We start from the raw sequence: 17,553 nt of genomic DNA on the forward strand, positions 1-17,553 counted from the left end.
GCTTTGATTAATCAGGGTCTTACGTTGTTCCATGTAGATTTTAGGATTATTTGTTCTAAAATGAAAAAAATGCCAGTGGTATTTTTATTGGGATGGTATTGAATTCTGCAGATTGCTTTGGGTAGTACGGGCATTTTAATAATACTAATTCTTGAGGTGCCTGGGTGGCTCAGTGGGTTGAGTCTCTGCCTTCGGCTCAGGTTATGATCCCAGGGTCCTGGGATCGAGTCCCGCATCGGGCTCTTGGCTCAGCGGGGAGCCTGCTTCCTCCTCTCTCTCTGCCTGCCTCTCTGCCTACTTGTGATCTCTCTCTCTGTCCAATAAATAAGTTAAAAAAAAATACTAATTCTTCCATTCCATGAGCATTTATTTGTCATCTTCAATTTCTGTCATCACTGTCCTACAGTTTTCAGAATACACATCTTTCAACTCCTTGGTTAAATTTATTCCTAGGTATTTTATTCTTTTTGATGCAATTGTGTAGGGGATTGTTTTCTCAGTGGCTCTTTCTGATAATTATTAGCATATAGAAATGCAACAACAGGTTTCCGCATGTTAATTTTATATCCTGCAACTTCACTGAATTCATTTCTTACAGATTTTGTTTTTGTTTGACAGAGAGAGACCCAGCGAGAGAGGGAACACAAGCTGGGGGAGTGGGAGAGGGAGAAGCAGGCTTCCTGCTGAGCAAGGAGCCCGATGCAGGACTCCATCCCAGGACCCTAAAATCATGACCTGAGCCAAAGGCAGACGCTTAATGACTGAGCCACCCAGGCACCCCTCGAATTCATTTATTAGTTCTAATACTATTTTGGTTGAGTCTTTAGGGTTTTCTATATATAGTATCATGATGTCTGCAAACAGTGGTAGTTTTGCTTCTTCTTTATCAATTTGGATGCCTTTTATCTCCTTTTCTTGTTTCATTGCTACAGCTAGGCGTGCACTCTATGTTGAATAAAAGGGGCAAGAGTGGGCATTCTAGCCTTGTTCCTGATCTCAGAGGGAATGCTTTTAGCCTTTCACTTTTTAAAAAATTATTTATTTATTTGACAGACAGAGATCAACAGCAGGCAGAGAGGCAGGCAGAGAGAGAGGGGAAGCAGGCTCCCCACTGAGCAGAGAGCCCAACGTGGGGCTTGATCCCAGGACCCTGGGATCATGACTTGAGCCGAAGGCAGAGGCCCAACCCACTGAGCCACCCAGACACCCCATCAGCCTTTCACTCTTGAGCCCTGAATTTGTCATATCTGGCCTCTCTCATGTTGAGGTATGTTTCCTCAGTGCCCACTTCATTGAGAGTTTTTTTAATCATATTTGGATGTTGAGTTGTGTCAGGTGCTTACTCTGTATTTATTGAGATGATCATATTGTTTTTATCCTTTATTTTGTTAACATGGTATATCACATTGATTAATTTGTAAATATTAAATCATCCTCGCATCCCTGGAATAAATCCCACTTGATCTTGGTTTATATGATACTTTTAATGTATTGTTGAATTCAGTTTGTTAATATGTCATTGAGGATGTTTGCATCTATGTTCTCAGGAATATTGATCTGGAATTTTCTTTTTGTCTGTCTGTCTGGTTTTGGTATCAGGGTAATAATGGTCTCATTGAGTGATTGGAAAGCAGCCTTTCCTCTTTAATTTTTTAGAATAGTTGGAGAAGTATAAGTATCAGCTCCTTTTTATTTTTTTTTATTTTTTTTTAAAGATTTTATTTATTTATTTGTCAGAGAGAGAGCAAGCGAGAGCGAGCACAGGCAGACAGAGTGGAAGGCAGAGGCAGAGGGAGAAGCAGGCTCCCTGCGGAGCAAGGAGCCCGATGTGGGACTCGATCCCAGGACGCTGGGATCATGACCTGAGCCGAAGGCAGCTGCTTAACCAACTGAGCCACCCAGGCGTCCCTCAGCTCCTTTTTAAATGTTTGGTGAGGGGCTCAGTTGGTTAAGCGTCTGCCTTTAGCTCAGGTCAGGGTCCCAAGGTTCTGGGATAGAGCCCTGCATCGGGCTCCTTGCTCACCAGAGTGTCTGCTCCTGCCTCTCCCTCTGCCTCCCCCTTCATGCTCTCTCTCTCTCTCAAATAAATAAATAAAATCTTTTTAAAAATGGATGTTTGGTGAAATTCACTTGTGAAGCCATCTGGTCCCAGACGTCTTGTGTTTTTGAGTACTGATTCAATTTCATTATTAACATTTTGTTCAGATTTTCCATTTCTTCTTGATTCCAGTCTTAGAAGATTGTTTCTAGGAATTTATCTATTTCTTCTAGGTTGTTTAATTTGTTTGCAACGAATAATTTCTCAGACTAGTCTAGTCTCTTACAATCATTTGTATTTCTGTGGTGTCAGTTATGATATCTTTCATTCCTGATTTTTTTCATTCGAGTCCTCTCTCTTTTTTTCATCATGAGTCTTGCTAAAGATTTTCCAGTTTTATCTTAAGAACCAGTTGTTAGTTTCATTGATCTTTTCTAATGTTTTAGGTTTCTCTTTTATTTATCTTCTCTCTGATACTTATTATTTCCTTCCTTCTACTAATTTTGGGCTTTGTTCTTTTTCTACTTCCTTTGGGTGCAAGATTAGATTAGATTGAGATTTGCAGATTTCTTCAGTTGGGCCTGTGGTGCTATAAACTTCCCGTAGCGCGAAGTCTGCTTAAGTTTTTTTCTCCTTCTCCCTCAGCCCCTTACCCCCTCAAACAAATAAAGTAAATCTTTTTTTAAGATTTTATTTATTTGAGGGGCTCCTGGGTGGCTCAGTGGGTTAAGTCGCTGCCTTCAGCTCAGGTCGTGATCTCTGGGTCCTGGGATTGAGCCCCGCATCGGGCTCTCTGCTCGGCAGGGAGCCTGCTTCTCCCCTCTCTCTCTCCCTGCCTTTCTGCCTGCTTGTGATATCTCTCTCTCTCTCTCTCTCTCTCTCAGATAAATAAGTAAATAAAATCTTAAAAAAAAAAGATTTTATTTATTTGAGAGAGAGAGAGAGAACACGCCCAAGTGGGGGGACGGGCACAGGGGGAAGCAGACTCCCTGCTGAGCAGGGAGCCTGATGTAGGGCTCCATCCTGGGTCTCAGGGATCATGACCTGAGCAAAGGCAGAGTGAGCCACCCAGGTGCCCCTAAATAAATAAATCTTTTTTAAAAATTCCCTATAAAACTTCTTTGGCTACATCGCTTGGATTTTGTACTCTGTTGTTGCCATTTTCATTTGTCTCGAGGTATTTTTTTTTTTTTACTTCCTCTTTGACCTCTTGGTTCAGCCATTGATTGCTTAGTATCATTCTTAGCCTCCAGGTGTTTATAGTTTGTAGTGTTTCTCCAGTTTTTTTCTGTAATTGGTTTCTTTTTTTTTTTTTAAGTTTTTTTTTTTTGAAGAGTTTATTTATTTATTTGACAGACAGAGATCACAAGTAGGCAGAGAGGCAGGCAGAGAGAGAGGAGGAAGCAGGCTCCCCGCTGAGCAGAGAGCCTGATGCGAGGCTCGATCTCAGGACCCTGGGAATATGACCTGAGCCAAAGGCAGAGGCTTAACCCACTGAGCCACCCAGGCGCCCTGTAATTGGTTTCTACGTTCATGCCATTGTGCTAAGAAAGGATGCTTGATATGATTTCAGTCTTCTTAAGTTTGAGACTTGTTTTCTGGCCTAACACAAGATCCATCCTGGAGAATGTCCCATGTATACCTGAAAAGAATGTGTATTCTGCTGGTTTGGGATGGAATGTTCTGGATATATGTTAAGTCCATCTGGTCTAATGTGTCATTCAAAGTCACTTTCCTTACTAATTTTCTGCCTGGATGATCTGTTGATATTAGTGGGGTGTTAAAGTCCCCTACCATTACTGAACTACTGTCAATTTCTCCCTTTATATTTGTCAGTATTTTCTTTATATATTTAGGTGCTCCTGTGCATAGACATTTACAAGTCTTATATCTTCCTGTTGGATTGACGCCTTTATCGTTATGTAATGCCCTTTGCCTCTGGTTACAGGTTTTGTTTTAAAGTCTATTTTGTCTGGTATAAGTGTGGCTATCCCTGTTTTCATTTTTTTTTCTCCTATTTACTTGGAATATCTTTTCCCATCCCTTCACTTTCAGTCTGTATTTATCTCGAGGTCTGAACTGAGTCTCCTGTAGATAGCTATAGGTGGGTTTTGTTTTTGTTTTTGTTTTTAAGATTTTATTTATTTATTTCACAGGCAGAGATCACAAGTAGGCAGAGAGGCAGGCAGAGAGAGAGAGGTGGAAGCAGGCTCCCTGCTGAGCAGAGAGGCCGACGTGGGGCTCAATCCCAGGACCCTGGGATCACAACATGAGCCGAAGGCAGAGGCTTTAACCCACTGAGTCACCCAGGTGCCCCTGGGTTTTGTTTTTTTAAATCCATTCAGTCACCCTGTGTCGTACGATTGGAGCATGTAGTCTCTGCATTTAAAGTAATCACTGCTGGGCATGTACTTCTGATTAATGTGTTCATTGTCTTCTGGTTGCTTTTGTAGTTCTTCCCTGTTCCTTTCTTCCTTTGTGACTTGGTGACTTTCTTTACTGTTATGTTCGGATTCTGTGTCTTTTGTGTGTCCATTCTAGATTTTGGGGATGTGGTTACCAGAAGGTTCACATATAACACACTGTATAGAGCCGTGCATTTCAAGTTGATGGTCACTTAATTTTGAACACATTTTAAAGTGCTACGTTTTTACTCCCTTCCCATTTCATGTAGTTGACATCATATTTTACATCTTTTTATCTTGTGTACCTCATAAGTAATTATTGTAGCTATAATTGAGACACTACTCTTATCTTTTAACCTTCACACTAGCTTTCTAAGGGATTGATCCACTACCTTTACTATATGTTTACTCTTACCAGTGAGATTTTTTCTTTTGTAATTGTCTTCTAATCATGGCCTTTTCTACTTAAACAAGTCCCTTTAACATTTTTTGGAATGCTGGTGTAGTGGTGATGAACTCCTTTAACTTTTGTTTGAGAACTCATCTCTCCTTCAATTCTGATTGCTAACCTTGCTGGGTAGAGTATTCTTGGTTGTAGGTTTTCTTTCCAGTACTTCGAATGTATTGCACTACTCCCTTTGGGCCTGCGAACTCTGAAAAATCAGCTGATCACCTTATGAGGGTTCTCGGATACATAACTATTTGTATTCCCTTGCGGCTTTTAAGATTCTTTATCTTTAATTTTTGCCATTTTAATTATTATGTGTCTTGGCATGGACCTCCTTGGGTCCTCTTATTTGGGGCTCTCTGGGCTCGCTGGACCCAGATGTCTGTTTCTATCTCCATGTTAGGGAAGTTTTCAGCTATTGCGTTTTTAGAAATGTTTTCTGCCCCTTTCTCTCTCTCTTTCTGGGACCCTGATAATGCAGATGTTCGTATGCTTGGTGTTGTCCCAGTGGCACTTTATCCTATTCCCATTTCTTAAGAATTCCATCTTCTTGGGCACCTGGGTGGCCCAGTCAGTTAAGTGTCCAACTCTTGATTTCAGCTCAGGTCATGATCTCGGGGTCGTGAGATCGAGCCCTGCCTTAGGCTCCACATCAAGTGAGGAACCTGCTTGGGATTCTGCCTTGGGCTCCACATCAAGTGAGGAACCTGCTTGGGATTCTGCCACCCTCTCCCTCTGCCCCAGCCCCATTTGAGCTTTCTCTGTCTCTCAAAAAATAAAAGTCAAAATATTGTCTATCTCTTTGTTAAAGTTCTCACCAAGTTCATCCATTCATCTCCCAACTCTTGTACTCTTGTGTGAGCATCTTTATGACCATTCCTTTGAACTCTTTATCAGGTAAATTGCTTATCAACATCTTTAGCCTTTTTCTGTGATTTTGTCTTATTCTTGTTCCTCTGTCTCCTCATTTTGTCTGACTTTCTGTGTTTGTTTCTATGTATTAGGTACATCAGCTCTGACTCCTGGTCTTGAAAGTAGCAGCCTTATGTAGAAGGTGTTCCGTGGGGCCCAGTAGTACCATCAGCCCTCATCACCAGAACCAGGCACTCTGGGGGTGTCCCACATGTGGGCTACAGCCCACTGCACTGTCCACAATGCACTGTCCTATTTTGACTCTGCTATGATTCCTGTGGGGGTGCTGGTGAGCAGGGCTGGCCCTTGGCCCTGCTGGCTGCAGTGCCTGCTGGTGGCTATTGTGGGCGTGCTGGTAGGTAGGGCTGTACCCCTCCACTCCACCTGGAGCATAAGTTTCTTTGGAGGGACACTGGTCTTGGCCAAGGCTGCCCACCAGCTGTGGCAAGGTGGTAATGACTTTGGGGAGATGCTGGTCCCAGGTGAGGCTGCCTGTCTGTTGTGGCAGGCCAGGAGCTCCTTCAGAGGGGCACCTGCCAGGGTGGGGTTAGGAGCACTAGCAAGGTAGATGGAGAAATGTCAGAACTGGTACCCACCAGCACTTTTATTCCCAGAGGACGTTCCTACAGACCCCTGCCCCTTTGGCACATAACCCTAAAATGACCTGATAAATCCCCTTCGCAAATAGTCCAGGCACCTTTCAAACCACTGCCTCTGTGCTTGGTCTCCGAGAGAATGGTAGCGTGTGTGCCCTTTAAGAGCCGTCTTGGTTTCCCATAATACTCTGGTCAAGCAGCCCCCCTGATTTTCAGAGTCCCTGGGATGAAGGCCTGCTGATTCTCAAGGCCAGGTGTTAGGGGGCTCCAGGGGGTGCAGTCTCCAGGGGGTGGGTGGTACCAGAGGTGGGACTTGGACCTGCCGCTCCTCGGGGAGGGCCTGCCTGCCTGTGATAGCCCCACCATGTGTGGGTTGCTGTGCAGGGCTTTAGCTCCGGACTTTGTCTCTGTCCCTGCTACTCTTCTTAACATGGCTTTTTCTTCATATCCTTAGCTGTGGAAGAGCTCTTCTAGTCTTCAGGTCACTCTCAGAGTGAGTGAACAGGCGGCATCTTAACAAAGATCTCAAGAGAGGTAAGGTATGAAACATGAGAACAGATCCCAAGGGAGAGGGTTCCAGGCAGGGAGCACTGACAGTGCAAAGGCCCTGAGGTGGGAGCAGGCCTGGCATTTGAACAGGAAGGAGACAGGTGTGACTGCAGTTAGAAAGGTGAAAAGGGAGAAGGTAGCAGGCAATGATTCTGGGCGCTAGGTTGGGAGGGAAGAGGGGACTCGGATCACTTCAAGCTCTGTAGGCCATTGTCAGGACTGACTTTTGCCTTTTACTCAGAGTAATGGGTGGCATTGTTGGGGGAAATTTTTCTGCTTGTTCTGTGTCCTATTCCAGCCTGACTCACAAACCCTGGCTGCAGTAGGAAGAGGCTTTCGCCCGACTCCAAAGGGGGACGTTCTCCAGAGCAAGAAGGTCCAAGAGTAAGTAGTACTTTGCTCCATGCACCTCGCTTCCACCTCACTGGGCCTTCCTCGGGCCTAGGGAACTGCCCTCAGGGCTGTAGGCTATGACGGGCCGGCCTGAGAAGCAGAGACAGCAGGAAGTTTCTCGAGGGTTGAGGAGTTTGCCTCCACCTGTTCCGGCTTGACTGTCTTCTGAGGAAATACAGCGGGCAAGTAGGGACTGAGGAGATACAGCGAGTAGGGATTTCAGGTCATGGTTGAACCCACCCCGCCAGGTATGCAGGGCAACCTGGGTAAGCCGCTCCAAGATAAGCCACACAAATGGGTCAGAGCCAGGCAGAGGCAGAAAAGAGACAGGAATTCACAGACATGCACATCACGGTGTGCAGGCATGATGTTCCAAAACCAACTCAGAAAGATCCATTGGCATCCCCTCCATTAATACGAGATCTCTGAAGTTGGTGACGGGAAACTCCTGGTTTGAAAGCCAGCCTGGGAAAATGGCTTAGCCGGGCCTCTCGGATTTGCCGAGGGAGATGTAAGGTTAGGAAGATACAAACAAGGAAAGACGACTGTGCCTCTCACCGTCGAGCCATACCACTTTGATCTTGGAGCCCAGATGGGGGACAATTGTTTACTTTTTAGTCACCTTTGAAATCATCTAGGGTTTCTGGGTCTGAAACTTTTCATCAGATGCTCCTTTTCATTGTTCCTCGCCCTTGTATACCCACCCGGAGCGGTCCGCTAACTTACCAGGACGAACTCCTCGATCTGTTTGCGGCCCCTTTCTGCTGTGAATTCACCGTGTGTGATCCATTTGATGCTTTTGGTGGGCTTTTCAGCTTCTGCAAGAAAAGGAGGTGAGAAGTTGTCAGTTGCCTGGTCGGTGTGGCATTGTTTTTTTATTTTTTTTAATTTTTTTTAATTTTTTTAAAAGATTTTATTTATTTATTTGACAGAGAGAGATCACAAATAGACAGAGGGAGAGAGGGAAGCAGGCTCCCTGCTGAGCAGAGAGCCCGATGCGGGACTTGATCCCAGGACTCTGAGATCATGACCTGAGCTGAGGGCAGCGGCTTAACCCACTGAGCCACCCAGGCGCCCTGGTGTGGCATTGTTTAATGGGACCGTCCTTCAGGCCTCCAAGCAGGATGACTACCTTCCACAGTCTTTTTTTTTTTTTAATTTAAATGTGGGGTTTCCTTTTTTAAATGTCAGGTTTTTTTCATTTGTTTTTAATGATGCTACCAGTTTATTTCACAGAGACACAGTGAGAGAGGGAACACAAGCGGGGGGGAGTTGGAGAGGGAGAAGCAGGCTTCCCGTTGAAGCAGGGAGCCCGATGCGGGGCTCGATCTCAGGATCCTGGGATCATGACCTGAGCCAAAGGCAGACGTTTAACCGACTGAGCCACCCAGGCGCCCCTACCTTCCATACTCTGAACAGCAGCACGGATGGCATTCTTCACTATCTCTAGAGCTAGTTCATTCACATCGACATTGTCCTCTTCTTTGTCTGTCTCCTGGCTTGTAGGACTTTGATCCACATCCATCTTCTGGATATTGAAATTTTTGGTCCCATCCATTGTCTTTCCCCTGGTAAAAGAAGCTCAAGAAGTTAGCCCTTGCGCATGTGTGCATGCATCTGCCTACAGCACTTGTCTAAGTTCAGACCACCACTTGAAGGATAAGATGTAGGAAATGGTTGTTGCCTCTAGGGGGCAACAAAAGCTTAAGGGTGGGGATGGGAGTGAGGCTTTACCTTTTATCCTTTGTGCCTAGCTTCAGAGATCTGTTTTTCCTGAAAACCAAGGGTTTTCAGATTCTTAGAACCGTGAACAGTTCAATCAAGGTGTAGTAGAATGAGTCCGAACTTCTTTGGAGTTCTAACAATATGGATTTCTAGCTGAGTCTTTAATAGAACCTCAATTCCTGCTTAGGCAACTGAGAGCACATGCCCAGCCCTTTTTTTTTTTTCCAAGATTTTATTTGAGAAAGAGAGAACATGAGCAGGGGGAGGGGCAGAGGGACAGGGAGAGAGAAAGAGAAACGGACTCCCCACTGAGCACCGAGCCAACGCAGGGCTCGATCCCACGACCCTGAGATTACAACCTGAGCCAAAACGGAGTCGGATATTTAACCCACTGAGCCACCCAGAGACCTGGAGCTATGTGCCCTGGGGCACCTGGATAGCTCAGTCAGTTAAACGTTGGACTCTTGATTTTGGCTCAGTTCATGATCTCATGGTGGTGGGATCAAGCCCTGTGTTGGGCTCGGGCTCAGTGCAGATTCTGCTTGAGATGCTCTTCTTCTCCCTCTGCCCCTCCCCCTGCTCGTGCTTGCTCTCTTTCTCAAATAAATAAATAAGTCTTTTTTTTTTTTAAGGATAATGTGAATTAAAATCATTAGAGGCAATACAGCATAGGATGGGGATGGGTTTTCAGTTTTTTTTCTCTTGGATTTTCCAGGTGTACAAATTATATATCATCTGCCAGAAACTATCATTTTTTACCATCTCCTCTCCTGAGATAATATACTTCCATAAGTACTTGCTTTGGTGAACACTTGCAGAAAACTGTTCAGTTCCTCCTGACTTCTGCTGTTCCATCATAATGTGTGCTCCTGGTTTAGGGTGACAGATGTGTCACATCGGGAAACTCTCTGCTCCGGTTCTGGTAATAGGTTTATCATAAATGATCACTAAAATTTTCCAGATGTTTTTAACATCTGCGGAGATGGTAAAACTTAATCGTTCTTCGGGCTGTGGACAAGGGTTCGTCACAGTGCTAAGACTCTGCCCCCTTTTCTGTCTTTTTTCGATCCTTTCCTCTTGAGTCTTGGATTCTCTTTCTTTCCTGGCTACTACTTAAGTCTCTTCACCTTTGAGAAATCACTTCCTTCTAGCACAGCTATGCATCCCTGCGGCCAGTTGCATGAGGGGTGCAATAGCCAAGTGGGTGTCTCTCTCCAAAAGGAACTTATTATTCTTCTGTAGTTACCGCTTCCAATTTTGGGGTGTTTAATGTGCCTTGTTTCATTGAACTCAGCCCTACTCCATGAAATCGTGCACTAGACACCTTCCATTTGCCTTTGCAGACCCACTCCTCCCGTGTCCCCTGCTCTCTGTCCTGGAAGGCCGATCTGGCTGGACTGCATCAGTGGGCTCCCCCCTTCCCTCTGGCTTCCAGGAGGTTCTGCACAATGCGGAGACCAGGCTGAGGGAGGAGAATGAGGGCAAGTGATGTGTTCCCTGGGGAGCAGTCCGCCTTCAGGGTCCCCTATGGCTGGAGCGGATCCTGCTTGTCCCAGGGCAGGGAGTCTCACTTCTCAGCCCCGTAAGGGCAGTTCTGCTCTCCCCTCAGCCCTGTTCTAGAACCGCCTGACTGTTCTAGCCCCAGGGGAGCTGCACTTGCCTTTGTTGCCCTCCTGTCCGCCCACACCTTCGTAAACACTCCGTTCGCTTAACCCTTCTCTACCTGCACTGCTCTTAGTGTGCCAGGTTTCCTGGTGGGACCCTGCGACACAGAGAGACTCTTGTCACCACATGAAAGGAGGAGGCCAGGCTCACGGCCAGACTCTCTGGCTCGGCGGCTGATGCACTCAACTACCCCACTCTCTTCCCCCCAGGACTCCAGAGTCCGAAGCCCTCCTGAAGTCCAGAATGTGCTCACTCGCTTTCTGTGAGCCTCTTTGAGGAGAGGCACCCTCTGCCCCCTTTCTCACTGTTGGTTCCAGGGTGGCCTGGGGGCTGTCCAGGGCTGCCCAGTTCTTGGGGCCCTCAGTCCAGGGATGGTCTGAACAGCCTTTCAAGCCTTGGGAAATGCTGACTTGTGTTCATTTGGGTCTTCATATTAGCATCTGTGGCTCGGTTTGCATGTGCCTCAGTTTCCTGTGGCTGCTCTCTGGGGGTGGACAAGGCCGTCTACTGGGGGAGGACGGAGTCTTCCCAGGCTGCCCGTCCCAGACAGCGAGGAGAGCCTGACGGGTGGCCAGTGAGGGAGTCCGAAGGCCCTCGAGCCTAGGGAACTGGCTGTCCCCAGCCTAAGAATTGGGCCAATTGGGCCACAGCAATTTGCTATAAACTTTGTAGTTAAAGACAACAGTGGAGTTTTTTTGGTAAACTGGTAAATTTAGGAGGCTTCGGTGAGTTAACCATACAGCAGCTTGATCCTTTAAAGAATGGCGCACGTGGCGACTCGGTCACTCAGTGACTCGGGTTTCAGCAAACTGCTTCTTGATGAATTGAACAGAAGCCAAATATGTGACCTCCAAAACCAGGCAGAGGAGGTGGGGGGGTTCTCATCCATGGAATGGAAGAACCTCCTTAAGACCTTCCCTAGGGAGCCCTGAATTCCGGCAGGAGGGAGAAAGGGGAGCGGGGCTCACATCGTGCCCTTGCATGTCCAGGGCACAAATCCTTCATAAGCGACCCTCCGACCCTCCGACTGACTTGTCCTCATGCTTCGTCTCCCCTCCCTTCCTAAGAAGAGAGGCCAGATGGGCGGGAAAGGCCAGGTGTGTGGTGGAGCCCGGGGTCAGGTGACAGCTGCGGAGAACCAGTGTGAGGCCTCTCTGCAGCAGCCCCCCACCCCCCACCAGCCCGCCACCCCCGTACCTGAGTGAGCAGATCCTTGTTTGGAGCAGTTCCAGCCAGGTCAGCCCCAGACTCCCGGCGGCCGCTCGGGCCCAGGCCTGCCAGACAGAATGTTTACATGTGCTCCCCAGGCAACACCCATTCCCACCAATGGGAGCCAAAGCCCTGAGTGGCCACCCACTTCTGCCAGTGAAGGCGGGGACAGTCCATCCCAGCAACCTTGTGACCTCTGCCCTGTGGCACTCGTGGCCAGCTTCCTCCGGCGGGGGAGCTTCCTCCGGCGGGGGAGCTCGAAGGGCTTTTGCCGGAGGAGCAGGGATGGCTGGCCCGGCATGTGGTGGGGGTGATGGCGGTCTGTTCTCTGGGCCACTGTGTGCAGCGCCGTGTATGTGTGTATGTGTGTGTGTGTGTGTGTGTGTGTGTGTGTGTGTGTGTGGTCTCCGTCTCCTCCTGGCAGCTTGCTGGCCGCCAGTAGTGTTTGCATTACAGGGAAACACAGCGAGACACCCAGGGTGTCAGACCCAGGGCCGCTGGCCTCACTGACGGAACTTCTTACTTCTCGAGACCCACATTCCCAGGCTTGGACCTCCCTGCGTGCTTGATTGTTTTCAGGGGTGTCTTTTGTGGATCACAGATGAGCTTCCAACATAATGGTTACCAGCCTAGACCCAGGAACAGTTTACTGCACGTTTTGTAGTTTCCTTGTCTGCAAAGTGGGGATCATAGTGCCGTGGAACAGGGGTTCGCAGGAGGACCGGATCCCGCGATTCCTGTCAAGACTGGGAACAGTGCCTGGTGCATCAGAAGCGGTCTTCATACCGATCAGATCGTTTTTCTAGTATTATCACTAATAGCAGTAGTACTATAGAGTGTTCTTTTAAATGGTAAAATGAAAAGTAGTGGGCCCTGGGGCGCCTGGATGGCTCAGTTGGTTAAGCATCTGCCTTGGGCTTAGGTTATATTCCTGGGACCCTGGGATCGAGCCCTGTATCCTCGTCATCGTCATCGTCATCGTAGTTGTTGTCCTTGTCATCCTCAGGCTCCCTGCGCTCCCTCTCCCCCTCCCCTCCCTCTGCAGCTCCCCCTGCTTGTGCGCCTGTGCTCTTTCTCTCTCTCTCTCTGTCAAATAAATAAAATCTTGGAAAAAAATTGTTGGCCCTGTGTTAAGACCCAGTTTTATTTTACTAATTTTCTGTGAAATCCCTCCGTCTCACAAGCCCTGCTTTTGACCACCATGCTTTGTGTCCGGAGTGCTTGGCTCACCCTGTGACAGTCTCCATCCCAGGGAAGAAAGAGAGCGACTTGCTAAGTATCCTCCTCACCCAGGACGAACGCTGAGCTGTGCCTGGGAGACGGTCCTGCGCACAGAGCCTGCTAGTGCGATGGCTCAGTGACCTGGGGGCTGGGGCTGGAAGGGAGAATTGTGGGAGGGAATGGTGCGGCTCGCAGGAGCTCGGCCTCTGATCCCACACAAGGGGCTCACATCCCAGCTCTGCCACAGGCTGGCTTTGTGACTTTAGGTAGGTTGTGTCACGTCTCTGAGTCTCTGAGCGTGGGGATCTTCCTTACTGTCCCTTCAGACCCCTGATAAGGTAAAACGAGGTGGTCCGTGGGGAGCTGTCAGAACAAGGAAGGACACCCGAAGTGCGCAATGAACACTAGTTCCCATGGTCAGCGTGGTGGAGACGAGCCACCACGGGCAGAATCAAAATGTAGAGGGGTCAGAAAGGGTCCACCGCTTCCACAAAGCAAGGCGCACATGCCGGAGACAGGAGGGACCCATGTGTCTTGAGCTGTCGCTGTGCAGGCCCGGTGCCCAGGCGCCGAGCCAGGAGGAGGACTTGTGTGACACGCTCACTGGTGAGCACGCGGGCTCAGGCTCCAGAGCTGCCAGTACTCTCAGTGATGACGACCGGCCTCAGTGCTCCTCCTACACAGCCCATCAGACCAGCGGCTCCGAACCTTCTAGTGCCGCAGCAGGCCTGCCCTTCCGGACTCCCTGGGGGACAGTGGGGAAGTGGGAGCTGCTGGGCCCCGCAGCAGCTGCATTCCAAAAGGGCCAAGCTCCAGCACCCTTTGTGTCAGGCTTTGGTGGGCAGAGGCAGCAGGACCTTTCCCAAGAAGCTGTGGGGTGACTGGTGAGGGGTGAGGGGTGTGGGCCGAGGACCTGGCACTGGGATTCTGAATCGCCCAGAGGAGAAGGACGTGCAGGCAAGTGACAAGAAGCTCCTTGGAGGCAAGATGCGTTCATGGGGGAAGCTGGGCTAGAAGGTGCCTCTTTGAATGAGGAGCTTAAACTCTGTGGCCAGAACTTGACCTTCCCCTCCCACCCCCGAGCCAAGCCTCTTCCCCAAGTGACGGATCCTGGCCCTGGGCCCTCCTGATGGAGCGGCCTCTGATGCCAGGCGGTGCTGAGGGCGGGTCCTTCTGCTTTTGCTCCCCCCGCCCAGCAGGTGAGTGTGGCCCCGGGATGGGGGCGGGGTGGGGGGGAGAAGAGAGGAGCAGGTGGGACAGTGGAGGAGGAGCCCGGCCCAGCCCCTCATTCCAGGGAGGAAGTAGATGCAGCGGGCCAGGAAGCCCCAAACCCAAGTCCCCACCTTGCTGCCCGCCCCCAGTCCACCATGAGCCTCTCTGCACGTAGGGCGTCCTGCCTCCTCGGAGCCCCCCAGGGCCTAGGCCCCCACTTGGACACCAGCTTGTAGTCCAGTGATGCCCCTCTGTTTGCCCCAGAAATAGGGAGCCTGGCCTGCTGCCACAGCGAGGCCTGGGCCCTTCAGGTCATGCTGAGAGAGGCTCCTGGGCCAGCGGCGGGCCAGGCCGCCACTCCTCGTCCACATCCACGTCCATGGAGACCAATGGGCAGAGCAGGAGGGACAGGCTGCACCGTGTGCATGCAGCCTTCCTGAGGTGGCCTCGCTGGCCATGCTGCCGGGGGGAGAGGGGAAGGCACCTCGCTCTGGGGGAGCCCACACCCTGGGCCTGGAATCGGACTCTTGCTTTCCATGTCCCCTCAGTCATTTTTACTCCCTCTCCCTCCCCTGCAGCCCACCTGGTCTATCTGCTCACCCTGCCCTCCTCCCTCCGTGGCAAGGCGCTCAGTTCTCCTCCCTGGAGCCCGGGCTGAGCGCTGACCCTGTCCCGTCAGGTGAGGCAGAGCCCGTGCGGAGCTTTTAAGGCCCCGCGATGCGCACGGGCGGCCGGCACTGTGGGCAAGTGAGGGTGCAGGAAGGACAAGGTCCCCAGCCTCCCTCCACGCTCTTGGCCTGGTTGGGAAGCTAAGGAAAGCCCCCCGAAGAGAGAATGAGCAAGTCAAAGGTAGCAAGGCCTGTCAGGTTCGGGCAGGCTCTAAGCAAGCAGAGCTGTATGATGGCTCTCTAGGTCTGAGAGGCCACCAGGCTGTCCCAGGAAGGGGCTTGAGGAGGCAGGAGCCCGGGGACTCTCCCAGGCTGAGGCCTGTCTTCCAGCAGTAAAGGCCCAGGACCCGGAGTCCAATGCTGGTCCGTCCCAGGTTGGCGGGTTCCTGAAAGTCATACTGTCCTGAAGTCCTCTCAGAATGTTCCAGCCATCCCTGAGCACACACATCTGCCACAGGGCAAGTGCCTCGTTGAACACTGTGTCACTCAGAACAAAAGCCCAGTGGCAGAGCTGTTCCCGGACAGCTGGACTTTTGCCAGTGCTGCCCTGATCCTTGTCCCCACTCATAAGCACTTCTAGGCCCCAGATGCAAACTCCGGGGTTGCCCAGGAGACCTGAGCCACCCCACCCCCAAGATGGGGCTCTTACAGGTAAGAGCGGAGAGGGGGGCTTCTGGGAGACGCCCTGTTTTCTGGCCTCCGGAAGCCAAGGGTATTAGGCCCAGAAGGAAAATTTTCTGTGGAATGAAACAGATATTCCCAGCAACGTGTAGGTGGCGCACAGGCAGCAGCCTGGGCAAGGGGTACTAAAGAAACCCTTAAATACACGGGAAAGATTTTTGTTTTCTTGGGGCCGTAATGCTCAGTGTTTCCGCTGTCTTTCCCTTTTCCTGTTGTCTTTGGGATTGTAGTTCTTTGGGATCACCACTGAAATTGCTTACTTGTTTGTAAGCTTTATTACCTGGCCCATAGGTAATAACTGGTTTCTTCACGGTTTCTGGACCTGAGGAAGATCTGTCAAGAAACAAGGCAACAGAATCGGCATGAAATGTGTTCCAGTGGGATACCTGGGTGGCTTAGTCGGTTAAGCGTCTGCCTTCGGCTCAGGTCCTGATCCCAAGCCCCGCATCGGGCTCCCTGCTCAGCAAGGAGTCTGCTTCTCCCTCTCCCCCTGCCCTGCTCAGGTTCTCTCTCTAATAAACAAAACTAAAAAAAGAAAGGAAGAGCACACCCTGAAAGTCCACACTGACATACCTAGGAAGAAGAAACTCTGTTTCATGTGTCTTGTGCCCACAAAAGTATAGTAATTTTTCTCGGGTCACGAAAGTTATCACAAAAGTTATCAGGGTGAGAGGAAATCTTGAAAAGCAAGTGACGCCCAGCTCTCAGCCCCTACTCCCTGTCCTCATCCAGAAGCTTCCTGCTGAGGTGGCCGGCTTCAATCCCGTCCACTCATCACCTTCCCATAGAAGGGGGCAGGTGGCAGCTGCCTGGAGGGGCAAGGGGGCACTCGGTTCTCACAGCGGCATTCGGCTAGATTGTGCTCTCTGCTCTCAGGGAAAACACCTTCAGAGCAATCGGTGTCTGTTGTCTTGGATCACAGTGCTCTGGGGATACCTTGATTGTGATCATTCATCCCAGGAGGGAACCCCGGGCCGCTGCACTTGGTCATGCGCTGGGCCTGAGGGTGCCCCGACATCCCTCTGGGAACCGAGGAGTGGACTGGACGGCTCTTCAGGGGGTGCTTGCAGTGTCAGCAATGGTCCCTCCCATGAGCAGAGGCTGTAGTTACAGACCACCTCCCGGACATGACTTCCTGGCCGTCTCTGAGCCCATACCTGCCGTCTCTGAGGCACATACCTGCCTCACTTGAGAGACGGGAGACCTGAGGCTCAGAGCAGTGCAGCGACTTGCCTAAGGTCACACAGCCCCCAGGTGGCACCCTGAGTCTCTGCATCATACATCCCCTCTTCCTTCCGAAAACAAACTGTCATGGGTCAGGGGGAGAGAGGGGGTGGTCCAGGGCATTAGAAGCATTGCCAGCCTCTACCCACTAGGTGGCAGTAGCACCCCATGAAAAGTGGCTAGACTACTGCGTAGTCCTGGCTTCCGGTCCGTGCTCCTCGGAGCAGCGCGGCAGGGGTGTGCCTGTCACCGTCGCACGCCCCCTTCCTGCCCTGCGGAGGCTCGCTGCTGCCGGAGGAGCGAGTCCCGCGCCCTGAGGGTGATAGACCAGACCCTTCGGGTTCTGGGTCCTGCCGGCCTCTCCGGTCACTCTTCCCCCCTCCTTGCCGCCTCCCCCTTGGCTCTAGTTCGCCACCCCTGCTCGGAGGTCTCTCCCGCACAGCCGTGCTAGGCTGTGCCCCCAGCCGGGCCGTTTTTCTGCGTGCGGGGTCCCCCCTCGGTGGTTGAGTTAGTAAATCCTACCCAACCTCCGAGACTCGGCTTGGTGTGGGCATCACCTGGGAGCTTACCCTAAGCCTTTCCCCTGCCTCCTCCACCCCATTGCCCC

General features: G+C 50.5%; 1 protein-coding gene across 1 annotated transcript in view; it reads right to left on the reverse strand.

Annotated features, from left to right (window-relative positions):
- The window catches only part of AKAP14 (A-kinase anchoring protein 14), a 25,134-nt gene extending 12,091 nt beyond the window's left edge, over nt 1-13,043 (reverse strand). Inside the window, exons 1-3 of the mRNA XM_059386185.1 lie at nt 11,929-13,043; nt 8,743-8,909; nt 8,068-8,159 (exon numbers count right to left, since the gene is read on the reverse strand). Of these exons, the coding sequence (XP_059242168.1) occupies nt 8,068-8,159; nt 8,743-8,899 (249 nt within the window). The 5' untranslated portion in view covers nt 8,900-8,909; nt 11,929-13,043. The remainder of the gene's footprint in view (nt 1-8,067; nt 8,160-8,742; nt 8,910-11,928) is intronic.
- Between the last annotated feature and the right edge of the window lie 4,510 nt (nt 13,044-17,553).

Source organism: Mustela nigripes, chromosome X, assembly GCF_022355385.1.
Source record: "Mustela nigripes isolate SB6536 chromosome X, MUSNIG.SB6536, whole genome shotgun sequence".
Classification (NCBI taxonomy): domain Eukaryota; kingdom Metazoa; phylum Chordata; class Mammalia; order Carnivora; family Mustelidae; genus Mustela; species Mustela nigripes.